General features: G+C 39.8%; 1 protein-coding gene across 2 annotated transcripts; it reads right to left on the bottom strand.

The window, feature by feature from the left end:
• Positions 1-1510: 1510 nt before the first annotated feature.
• Positions 1511-12148, bottom strand: LOC119734867 (leucine-rich repeat-containing protein 45-like). 2 transcript variants are annotated; one of them, XM_038208468.1, is made up of 13 exons: positions 11970-12148; positions 9560-9884; positions 8912-9044; positions 8263-8441; positions 7788-7916; positions 7198-7310; positions 6946-7082; positions 6387-6522; positions 6087-6276; positions 5408-5664; positions 4749-4922; positions 4057-4204; positions 1511-3415 (listed from the first exon to the last, which is right to left on the bottom strand). In XM_038208468.1, exons 2-13 carry the CDS (start codon positions 9843-9845, stop codon positions 3219-3221), a joined length of 2079 nt encoding a protein of 692 aa, XP_038064396.1. In that variant the 5' UTR covers positions 9846-9884; positions 11970-12148; the 3' UTR covers positions 1511-3218. The 2 variants fall into 2 exon arrangements, with proteins under 2 accessions (XP_038064396.1, XP_038064397.1); XM_038208469.1 differs by having other exon boundaries at positions 9560-9881.
• Positions 12149-12726: the final 578 nt, after the last annotated feature.

Below are 12726 nucleotides of genomic sequence, written 5' to 3'. Positions count from 1 at the left end.
GACGGTTTCTCAGTTTCTATTTGAATGCCCGGCCAATTGCAGTTGAATTTAAAATTATTTATAAAGTCTTGCAATGCAAGCAAAAATGAAACTATTTTGAAAGCTCATTTTGTGAAAGTTGTGTATAAATTCTATGCTAAAAAAGACAGACCCCAAACACAAAAAAACTCTAACAAAACTTTAGCTTTCAATACAAAATTGAGTTTTGTACATGTCTTTTTCTAATTTTTTTTATTTCAGAGTTCATTTAGTGTATGACAGGGTTATATCTCACACAGTATTTAAAAAACATTTAGGAATATCATGGGATGATAGAATACATGGGAAGAACACATCAAAGCAATCACTGCAGTTTTTACAATTACAGCACATTTTCAAGAGTGGGTTTGCCCTGAACACTAGTATACTCCGCACATTTTTATCTTGTTCCTGAATCAATGCCACATTCCCAGGGACATGTTATTTAGTACATTATTATCTTCTAGACCTGCAATGGTGTTTCCTGTATTCCTTATCTCTTTCCTGCCAGAAATCTGTTTCTTGGCTTAGTCATGGGTTGGCAGTTTTTAAGTTCAAAAGGACAAGGACAAAGGAATTGAATATTCCACCAGCTGTAGACTAGAAAATGTTTAAGATTAAAAAATCATTGTTGAGAATGTAAAAGTGGAATTCTGCCTGAGATGCACCATGTAAACAAATTATAGCCCGTCCGATTTTCACATAAATGGTTTAAGGAAGATTGTGCCTTCTCTCTAGTTAACGTTTGTTTCTCAACATTCTTTGAAAAATATCAAAACTTAAATCATTCTGGATATAATTTTATAGCGCTGTTTAACAGAAGAAATGCTTATAATAAAATTCAAGTCATACAAATGGCCCTTTCTCATGAACACGTACAATTATTTTATTTTTTAAGATGCCAGCTTTTTTCTGTGCAATATTTCTCAGCTGTTCATCTTAATTATATTTAAAACCTCCCAATGCTAATAGACATAAGGCAACAAAAAAAAATAAGTCGGTCTCTGGTCAGCGCGCGCGTCGATTTTAATCATGCGCGTCGATCTTTTTTTTCCCCAAAATGTTCCGCGGTAGCTCCAACAGCGCCCTCTATTTCCGCACCTCCTCAATTTTTTTTTACCAAAGAGCACCAAGGAATGGGAAGTTGCACCAAGGCAAATGATCGAAAGCACCAAGGCAAATTATGGGGGACACCAATGTACATGAGGACACCAAAAAAGCAAAATAGTACCCCACCTTGTCTGTACAATCCAAGCTTGAAGAAAAAAAAAAAAGCCGCGTGGCCGCGTCAATTCCGGAACTTTGGTCTGACCAGAGACCAAATTTTTTTTTTTTTTGGCCTAAGAAGGATGATTTTTAATTGCTGAGATAGATCAGAACAACCTTTGAATAATGAAAGTTTTGCTCTACAAATCATTGCAATACACAAAAGCACAAGTGCTTGGTATCGATGTTTGGCAAAACATCAAAATATGAAATAGAAACAGCACACTGGTCTAACAAATATTAAATATAAATTTCACTATCTATACAAAATGTAGACAAACATGGTAAATTCAATTGATATTTTTGTTAGGTGACAGAAAGTTCATAAATAAAAACTGCAACACACTGCATTTCACCTGGAGTGATTATACAAACCCTAACGAGTTATACGGTCTGTCATGTAAATAAAAGCAGGAGCTTTGTCCATATCGCAAAATGACTTATATAAAGATTCTCGTGAGAGAAAGGATTCCAACATCAATCCTTTTGACAATTTTGAAAAACTAATTAACCCTAATTCCGAATGGGGTGTGTAAAATCGTATTAAATTGGAGGATTCAGGAGTGTTATTTTTTGAATACAAGTGCAAAACCAAGGTTTCTTTAATATAAATAGAAAATAGAAGATTTAAAGTACGAAGACTGTTTGGAAGCTCCAACTTAACCTATAAATCTAACTTCTATTTAATTATTTTAGTATTTGACTCATGAAGTAGACTTCCACATTTACTGTAATACTGTTAGGGCCCGTCTCCATAACCGGGACAACTCTTGGACAAGTTGCGGGTACAATCCTTCACTTTGTCCAGAAGAAGCTCTGCATTTGTACCAGACATGATCTGGGGCAACTTTCATGAGCAACTGCTTGACTTACAAATACTGATGACTTCATTGTGGGAAGTTCAGAAACCTGCAACTTACACCTGATATAATTTCCGCAACTTGTCCGAAATTCAACCCAGATGTTAATTGAGACGGCCCTCAGCCTAAATCGGACATGGCTGACCCCTGGAATAAAGAGAACAACTACATGTACGCAGTTGAAGACAATTTTGTGAAAATCCGAAGAACGAGGTATTTGGGATAAAAAACACAAATGCTAAAAAGAATTCTCAACCCTGCAATTGATTTTGAATGATAAAACCAAATAAAACTACTCCACGATTGAAAGTTTATCAAGCTGGCAATGGCACAGGGGATAAGTAATGGAATGTCTCCTATCTGAACGAGAAATTATTCGAATATCTTTAAGAAATATTTTCAGAGGATGGAAGCATCTCGCTTTCTGAGGAAGGACCCAAACGTATCTTATCACTTTGCCGCACAAAATAAATCCTTTAAATGAAAATTTGATGGAAACATCTGGAAGGTGAATTTATAAAAAGTGTCATAAGTATTTATATGTACATCAATAAAAAGTTTTGTAAAATTATTTAAAGTCTGAGCCAATGTTCATGCACGATAAAAAAAATACAGCGTCACACCTGGCAATAAACAAACTTGGTGCTCAATACAGAGTGGAGGATGAAAGAAGACACAAAAACTGCTCAAATAAAACAAAATAGAAAAGCTATTTAGGACTGTTTTTACATGCACTAAGCGTGTACTTTCAATACAAAATATTTGTTTGGACAAATAGTGGGAATGGTCAACAACTGTTGCCCGACCACAATTTCAACAACAACTATTTCAAAATGTGGCCTTTTTGAGGCAAATGCTTGGCCATATTTTTCAGTTGGCACAGTGACAAAACATCTTAGGGAAAAACTGATGTAAAACCCAGGGTACTTATGTAAGTCACCATGTTGCTATTGAAGTCACGCATCCAAAGTGCTAAACATGATAAAAATATTTTTCGTAACCAAGAAAATGACAGTAAAACAGTACCGTCATACTCTCAGAAAAATGTCTTATTGTCTGGACCAAATTTTGTGATTACTTCCGAGGTGTAGACATGGGGGTCCTGGTTGATGTGAGATAGCCGGAGATTGCCGCTTGCAGCATCCCTGCACGTTGTGTTTCCTCTTCTTGTATACGACTGTACTCCATGTCCTGGGATCGCATCCTTTCTCTAAGGCTATCCGTCTCGTTGTCGCGGTCCATCAGCTCTGTGCGATGTCGTCTTGTTTGCTCTGCGAAAGAGCGAAATAATTTCAATAAAATGACAGAGGCTCAGACTGCAAAATATTGTTTTTTTATTGGGGGGGGGGAAGGGATGGGGTGAGGGGGGGGGGGGGGTGGACAGCTCAAAACTGATTGTGCCAGTTCATTTTGTCTGAGCAGTTTTGAAGTCTCATTTCATCCTCTTCATGCATAATTATGAGGACAGCCATCACTTTCAGAGCTTCATAATTCTACCTTTTCTATAGTCTGATCAGCCTTTTCGATAGCTACTTGGGTGTTTAAATATTTAGTTGACCCACCATTAGAGGTCAAACGGGCAACTATGTGCTGGCTGATCTCTGACCCTTAAGTCGGTACAACTGACTGGGCTGTGGCTAGCAGTAACACAGTGTCTATAGAGAGTGGCTTAAGCAACTTCCTATAGATACGTGTGTAATTGCGAGCCGTAGCCAAGTCAAGTCGCATCTGCATTACTTGGCAATGGTTGGAAGTAACACACAGGTCTATGAGAAGTGGCTGCAGCCGCTACCATAGGCGCGTATGTAACTTCCTGCCACAGCCTAGTAATTCGGACACGGCCTCCTTCGAATGCGGCTTTATATCTGAGTTAGCAATGTGGCATCAGTGTTCAGGCTAAAGACTGACTCACCAGCCAGCTGCAATTCTAGCGTGGAGCAGCGTTCTCGCAAGGACTCTGAGTCTTGTATCTGGGCTTCCATCCTGCTCAGTTGCTTGCTGGAGCTCAGCTTGACTTTGTTGACCTCTGCTTGGAGCTCGTTGTTTTTGCCAGCGAGTTCCTGTTGCATAAACAAAATTCCCATGAAACTAATTTCCAAACTGTTAGCAAACAAATGTAACCTTTTTGGCTAGAAACCTATCCAAAATCCTTCACCATACAGGAAACAAATGGCAGAGTACAAAATGTATTTCTTTTTTCCTTCATCCTCAAATTTTTTTTCAAAATTTCTCGTCGGGTTTGAAGGACCTTGGAGGAATAGGCTTAAAGAAAAGGAGATACAAACAGGACAGGGTTTTTTTAACGGACGTTGCCCCAGACCATTCTTTTGATGCTAAAGGAAACAGGAAAACAGGGAAACAATCAGACAAAGGTATCGTCATGTCTTTGAGAGAATGGGTTAATTTCAATGATCTCCTGTAAGAGTACGTTGATTTTGCAGGATAAAGTATGATACAGTCACTATATAACTTTACATGGTGCTTAATGATGTTGACAGTTTAAGCTCAAAGAATGTGCCATTTGTTTCCTACACAAGGGTCAATTATTAGTGGATTCAGGGAGGTTCCTTGGGGGTGGGGCTTATGGAGAGTGGGAGGCGTTACCTGGTTAAGCTCCTCAAGTCTGCGTTTGAGTGACTCGACCTCCAGCCCAGCGTTGTTATTCTTGGCCTGTAGCTCAGCAATGGTCTGCATCTGCTGGGAGTAATGCTGTTGGATGTCATCCTTAGCGTTGGATAGGAGGCGGATCTTGTCTTCAAGGTGTTTCATGCGTTGATGCTGACGAGACAAAGAAAACGGTACAAATCATAAAACGTTTGCTGTTTGCACAGGGTTGCCATATTGGCCAAAAATTTGCAAAAGGATTGTGATCGACTTGTGACGAGTTCTGATTGAGTTGTGGTGACTTGTGATGACTTGTGAGGACTTGTGATTGACTTGCGATGATTTCTGATTGACTTGTGATGACTTGGATGACTTGTAATTCATTGTGATGACTTGTGATGACTAATTGTGATGACTTGTAAAGACATGTGATGGCTTACGATGGCTTGTGATGACTTGTGATGAGTTGTGATGATTTGTAATGACTTGTAATGAGTTGGGATAACTTATAAGTTGTGATGACTAAATTGACTTGTGATTGACTACTGATGAGTTGTGATTGACTTGCAATGACTTGTAATAATTCGTTATGAAATATATTGACTTGCAATGAATTATGATGAGTTGCAACCTGTTATAATGATTTGCAATGAACTAACCTCTTCTTCTTTGACCCTCTGCCTAGTGCTGAGGATCTGTTCCTCCAGCGCCAACCTCTCCGTCAGCTGCTGGTTCTTGAGTTTACTCATCTCCTCTTCTAAACTCCGTCGGTGTTCCTCCAGCTTGACGATGCGATCTCGGTACGCTCGCTCGCTCTCCTCGGCTGACTCTCGCTGGTGTTGCATCTCGCTGGCATGGCGTCGCTCCAAGTCTCGCTGCTGGTCGCGCAGACGCTGTTTCTCATTTTGGAGACGCTCTGGAGAAAAGAAAAAAAATGAACATCTTCGGTCCTTAAGGTCCTATGCAATCACTGGAGGGAAGAACTGGACTACAAACTTATGCTTAGTCTTGAGCTAAGTCTGACAACAGATGATTCCCTAATGCAGGCAAACCATGGTGAGTGCTGTCAAGATGCCGCAGTGGTAAAGAAATATAGCAACAAGATGAACCAAACCAAATCTTAGAATTTCATTACTTGGACTTGACAAATTCTGAGCATACCTCACACGTGCACATTAGCTTGAAAACAGTAAGTTGAGAATTTCTTTCTCAAGACTGCATTTGATTCATCTTGATGATAACGCCAACTACATGTTAGACCGTACTTGCCAGGGACTGGCTTCATTGGGGAAACAAAAATCCAAATCCAGTCTTGGATCGAGACCACCTAGTTCTTACCTTCAGCCTGTGTGGCTTGTAGTTTGACCTGGGCGTGGCTCGTCGCTAGCTCTTCTTTGAGTTCATAGATCTGGTCTTGTTGATGCTGACATCGCTTGTCAAGCTCATCTGCTTTAGTCTCCAGGTGGAGATTGCGATCCTTCAGGGAGGCAATGTCATGCAGGAGTTTGCTCTCTGAGGATGCTTTTTCCTACAAAAATAAGAAAGAAAGAAAATCAAGAGTATGATTATTTTTATTTGCATGCCCACATTGCAGGCTAGGACAGAGACAATTTTAGGGTTTGATTATTGTATTTTTACCCCTAGTTGTGTCTGCATCTCTTTCTGGTGCATTGCAACTAGTGATGAGTTCTCCTTCCTCGACACCTCCAGTATGTCACTTAAGTCACGTGACCTCTGTTCGGCCAATAGCAGCTCTGCCTCAGTTTTAGACAATCTGTGTGATAAGAAATTGAACAAAATTGAAATATATTCTCATTGAAAAAAAGATGTAATTTGTTTAAAGATTTTTGGTGCAATATTTTGGAGGTTGCCGACTGTAAAAACTTAGTACACACAGCTCAGTGAAACAATATCTAGAAATTATTGATAAAACAAATCAACCTAAATCCAATGCATTTGAAATCATTTTACTTTTTACATTTCTAGGTTACTCCTTTTTTTTATTGGAATGCAATATTCGTGTTCATTGGATAATGTTTCTGAATCACTAAAATTGCAAGAGACAAACAGTACGTTCGCTGAACTCCAAACTTTTGAGAGGCATCAAACCGTTCCTCAATCCTTCAGGTTGATTTTGAAGCATCTTGGAGGGTGAGAGTAATAATATGTCACGGGGCAGTAGACAGAAGACACTTACTTTGCATTGAGTGCATTGAAAGCACACTTCCTCTCAGCCAGTGCTTCTTGGAGTTGGTGGATCTTGTGAGCGGTGTCCCGGTGTGTTCTACTCTGAAGCTCATTCTGTTGGTCGATTCTATGCAGCAAATCCGAGGCCTATTACAGAATTTCACAAAAAACAGCTACTATGAACACGGAGCACTTTTTGTCCATGTCTCTTTAATCAGTTGGTCTGTCAGTCTATTTGTCTATCTGTCTGTACATCACTGACCTGTTGCTTCTTCTGTGTTCGGAGTTGTTTGATCTCCCGCGTCATGATGCTCTGCCTGCTCTGATGCTCATTGGTCAAGCTGGCTCGGTCTAAATTGTGTTGCCTAGCAACATCTGATGATAATGAAAATTCAAGACAGATTTTAAACATCTTTACGAGCTTATAATCTTTATTTTTTGAATGGAATTTGTCTTGTTACAAGGTAAAAAGCTACTCAAGGTAAATGGCTGCAAAAGGGAAACCTATTGCTTCAAGAAATTTCCTTTACAAAAGTTTTTTACAAAAGAAATATTGAAAGCATGTTGTCTGTACATTTACACAAGTTTCATGAATGGTAAAGACAAGGAAAACCTAGTAAAGCGAGTCCAAGAGCACACACAAATTCATTCAGTTGATCAGAATGGCTATTCACTGGAAGTATTTCCATGCATGCGGTGTACACTATGGGGTAATCCTATAAAATAGCACTGCCCAGCACTCTTCACTAGCCAACAACCAGGCTAAGTCCCAAGTGACAATCAGTCAGTACGTCAGCGAGTCAGTAAGGACCCTCTTTGATCAGCAAAAACTGAATGACTTGTTGTTCTCACCTATAGCTTTCATGATGTCTTGAGTGATGTTGTTTCCAGCAAGCTCCAACTCCGTCAAGGTTTTGTTGTATTGTAGCATGGCAAGAACAGAGCGGCCCCCGACTATCCCGATATTGTTCCACCGTAAATCTGACAGGAATCAATTAACAAAAATGTAATGTTAATTTATGTTAGTCTAATAAACAACAATACATACACTGGACCTTGACTACTACAGGAGTCAGCTTGGCGCAGTGGTTACCCCATTCCTCACTGTCCACCTCCATGGCCCGGGTTCGATTCCTGCCCTGGTTCACATGTGGATTAGGTTTTCAGTCCCAACCTGATTCTGTGGGTTTTTCCAAGAATATTCTTCTGGGGTTTTCCTCCCACATCTAAAACTGTAATTTGAAATTATAACAATTAATAGCCAGTTCTGTGTTGTTGGTACTAGACTGGACAAAACTAGACTTCCAAGATGAAGTTGAGTTCTTACCCAATGAACTGAGAACACAGTTCCTCTGCAATGCCTTGCACAGCTCCGATACGCCGTCATGACTGATCTGATTGTTACGTAGATCTAAGACCTCTAGACTGTTGTTAGCTGCAAGACCCTCAGCCAGAAGGGCAAAGCGGTCACTGTCCAGACCAAGTGAGTTCCACTCTAAACACAGTCTGTAAAAAAAGCACATCAGTCACTAAAATGTGGGGTTACTGTGTAAAAAATTGAATGAATAAATTAAATGTGGACTAATAACAACAGCCACAGACATTTCCTCATGGTGGAAGCATCCTGACTATCTTCAAGACTGAATGTAGATATAACTTTAATATTGGATGTTGCTCTTCAATGTGGGAGCTTTATAAGCCTTGTCAACTCAATGCTCCAACAGAGCTTGCGGAATATAATTATGCTAAAGCTTTCAATCATTACATCATAAAACCACTGCTATAACAAATTTGAATCAGCCAGCTGACCCCTCCAAGCTTGGTGGTCGAGTGGTTCGAACCTCTGGACTAGTAAACAGGAGACAGTGGGTTTGAATTTGTCTCACAAAGTCAGTCAGGTAGCACAGTAAAAGAGAATTTGGATCTATAGTGATATAGTTTTTAATGATTTGACAGAGTAATTGATATCCATTTACCTTCTCAGAGTATGGTTTTGACCGAGTAGCTTGCCCAGTGCTTCTGCTGATGGTCCTCTGAGGTTGTTACCCTTCAAATCAAGGTTCCTGACTGCTGCGTTGGAACACAAGCTGTGTGCAAGAAGCTTGAACCCTTGAAAAAATAATGAGGAGAATTAAGTTTCTCAAGACTATATTTCAGACTAAATTATAGCATTAATGCATAAAGGATTTTTGGAAGGTTTTGGCCTTGTGATCCGATGTGGTGAATTTAATAATGTGCCAATTATTCTGCCAACTAAGGGTTTAAGTCCAGTCAATGCGATTGCAGTGTGGGTGTCCTTATGCAAGACACTTTATCACAATTTGCTTGTATCTACCCTAAGATGACAGGAAGCTGTGAATTATCCCTTTACACAGAACTAACAGTATCAAGCTCTATACTCCCATGGGAGTCTTTTTGAGCTTTTGATACAAATATCTTATGCAACTTTTTATCCCAAATCTAAATCAGTGAAGTGCAAACCATTGAGGAGTCAAATATAGTCTGTATCAAATAGTTAATATCAAATAGTCCATTACTGATGACTCTTCCATTGCATATGAGTCGAACATCATTCGCTGGAAAACAATGATTGACAGAGTCAGCTCTTGCTCCATCTATGTTACCTTCATCACCAATCATACAGTCCGATAGTCGCAGCTCCCCATACAGGCAATCCTTGGCCAGCGCGGCCCCCAGCACAGAACATGTCTGCACAGTCAGGGAAGTGGTCGACAGATCCAACACTACGCCGTGGTTCCCAGGGCCCATCTTAGATGGTGTCCCGCGCGGACTCCTTCCCCCACTGGTCTCAGTGTGCTTGCCATGACTTAAGTGACTGAGCACGCTCTGTTGCGGCTCCAATCGGTTTTCCTTGCAGAGACGCAGGTAGCTGGTTCTGAAGTCTTCCATGAGTGAGTTCAGGTTAATAGAATGTCAGCGACACAGCTTCTGGAAATAAGAATGCATAGTGAATTAAAAAAAAAATTAAAATGCAGATTTTCATGGGAAATATTATTACCGTAATTTTCGGAATACAAGCCGCGGCTTATACGTTGAATTTGCCCATGAAAATGTTTACTGCGGCTTATACACAGGGCGGCTTATACGTCGAGACTTGAAGAATAAAAATGACATTTACATGTGTATTTAATGTACTGGTACAAGAAGAGATGTGTTGCTGAAATAATTATCAATTAAGAAAGTCATTAACAAACCGAAAGCATGTCCCACAAAAAGGTACCGAGCGGTAAAAAGTACGACTAGTGAAAGCTGTCCCTTGGACATCGACAACCGGCCGTATGTGATGCTGCATATGCTGCATGCATGCTGCATGAATTCCCCATGGACCACACCATTTGTGGTAATAAAGGGGTGTACTTTCTTGGGAACAATAATTACCAATATTTCCCCTGTTTAAAAAAAGAAAAAAGACAACTAATACTTTTTATGGAGTTTGAAACATATCTTTATTTGAGAATCAGTTGTTCAACGTCACAATATAATTTTTTTTCTTGAAATGTATTCAAGAAACGATGTAAAACTCAAAACAGGGGTGAAATCACCCCTTACGAAATTAATGGATTCGTCCATAAAAATCTCAGCATCGTGTTACGATCCAAACTTGAATTTTTGACGTTAGGCCTACTACTCGTTAGTAATCACAACAATTTGATAAGTTTTGCTGTAAAAACGGACTTGTTTATCCTTTAGGACAAAACAACTCAGCGTCTGTTGCCACAAAGCAGGATTTGTAGCGCTCCAGTCAGACAACACATGGTGGGTTGCATACTCTCTCAAGTGCTGGGGGAAAATAATGTCAGTCGCCGGCACAGGCTCACTGACGAGCCAGCCGGCAGCAATTCCCGTTTTTTATTTCTCATCATCAATTTCCATATTTGTTTGTAAGAGTAATCGACTGTAAATGATTTGACATAACTTATGTGGCCCTTTTATAGCTTTCGTAGTGTAAATGGAACTGGTTCAGAGCATTTTGACTAGAATTTGGAGGCCTTACAAAGTTGAACCGCTGCGGTTGGTGCGGCTTATACGCCGATGCGGCTTATACGCCGACTTCAAATCTTAATTTGCAGATTTTTGCGTGCTGCGGCTTATACGCCGCGCGGCTTATATTCCGAAAATTACGGTATTAAGGATTTTGTCTGGAAGTATCAAATCAAAAAATTTGTAAGTAAATTAATTTTTGTTTTGTTTTGTTTCGCTTGTTTGTTCTATGCAAATTGCTTTATTTTTGCGCAGTGGCTATTGTTACGGCAGCCGTAACGCATTTCCCATTTTCTATCGTTACGGTAGACTGCAACCTGGCAACTTTTATAAAAAAACATGACAAGAAAATATAAAATTAGAAGGAAAAAAGTGAATTTGAACTTTATGAAATTCGGACTTTATTTCCCTTTTAAAAAAAATCCTCCAAAGCCTCAGGTTAGAAAAGGAAAAAAATTCGAGTGCAAAACTGAGATTCGAACCCGCAACCTCGCGGTGCAAAATCCTAACCTCTATCGGCTGAGCTGGCGCACTGCTCGATAAAACGTGTGGAAACAAATAATTATATACCTGCGTGCGTATCAAAAAAATATCGTAGAGGGCGCTAAACAACGAGTGCCGTAACGATAGCCACTTCGTTATTTTTGTTATCGAAGTGTTTATATTTCCATGAACCAGTTCCGCATTTTTGCTGTTCTTGTGTTGGCACTTCCTCTGTGCATGTACATGTATATATACATGCATGTAATTCATGTACAAAATTTTTTATGTACTCCTTTCGGATAGGCTTAAGCCTTCTTAAGCCTTTTGACCCCATATCCAGATTCTTTCAAGTAACTGTCAAATCTATTCTTGAACTGGTTGGTACAACAACCAAAATAATCAGGGACCGGTTGACGGTCAAATAACGAAATACACACTGCCTTTTTGTAATTATTGTTTTTCTGTAAATGTTATTGTGTTCTGCACAAAACAACGTAAAAAATGTTCAACAACGCAAAACAAATGGAAACAATACCTTACCATGCTTACCACAACAAACCAGTCATGCCAGTGCAGCCTCAGGTAACACCATTAAGGCAATCTTACGTATGTGCAATATAACCCCTCATTTTTGCTATTACTCATTCCACATTTATTTAACAGTACTTGAGCACGCTCAGAAAAGAAATTTCGGACAACCCGCCATCTGCTGTGCGACCGTTATCGCCCATCCGTAGGCCTAGTTTTGTACACAATAATTTCTGTTTACATTTTTAGTCTGAATCCCTGACGTGCACCGTGTCAACTCAATACACATTTAATCTGTACGAAGAAAGTGCCCGAAAACTTGCGCTATGGTGTACTTGACATGCCATAAATTCACAGGATTTCTTTTTTTACAGAAGCGCCTTCTTTATCCGGTTCGTTAGTAAAAACGTCACACTATAGCCTGTCCAAAAATTTACAAACAAGCGCCCTTTCAACTTACCCCAATTTCAAAGCCCAAAATGCTAACAAACGAAGAAAAAAAACAGAATCAGAATTCCAAATATCCGATCACGATCACATTTCCTCAACTCACTCTTGTTGAGTTTGTTCCTAGGGCCAGGGATTGACTATAGCGTACCCCCCTCCCCCCCCCCCCCAAGTTAAACTTCTTTGCGAATGCTGAAATACTACTGCAGTGTAGCCTCGTAGAATAGAAGAGCACATCATATCACTATTACAGAAAATTACAGATGGAAAATTTAATAATATTTTTTGTTTCTAGAGAATCCCAGCCGTCCCGCCCCCCCCCCCCCTCTTT

This window comes from Patiria miniata, unplaced genomic scaffold, assembly GCF_015706575.1.
Source record: "Patiria miniata isolate m_02_andy unplaced genomic scaffold, ASM1570657v1 HiC_scaffold_28, whole genome shotgun sequence".
NCBI classification, from domain to species: Eukaryota; Metazoa; Echinodermata; class Asteroidea; order Valvatida; family Asterinidae; genus Patiria; species Patiria miniata.
Note: the sequence above shows the minus strand (reverse complement) of the source record. Positions and strands in the feature narration are given on the sequence as shown.

Excerpts from the sequence above, each read along its gene's own strand:
- LOC119734867 (XM_038208468.1), bottom strand. The coding sequence starts at position 9,845 with ATGGAAGACTTCAGAACCAGCTACCTGCGTCTCTGCAAGGAAAACCGA. Across the intron at positions 7,917-8,262 it reads CTGTGTTCTCAGTTCATTGG|ATTTACGGTGGAACAATATC; the intron begins GTAAGAACTCAA and ends GATTCCTGTCAG. Across the intron at positions 3,416-4,056 it reads GCTAGAATTGCAGCTGGCTG|AGCAAACAAGACGACATCGC; the intron begins GTGAGTCAGTCT and ends GCTCTTTCGCAG.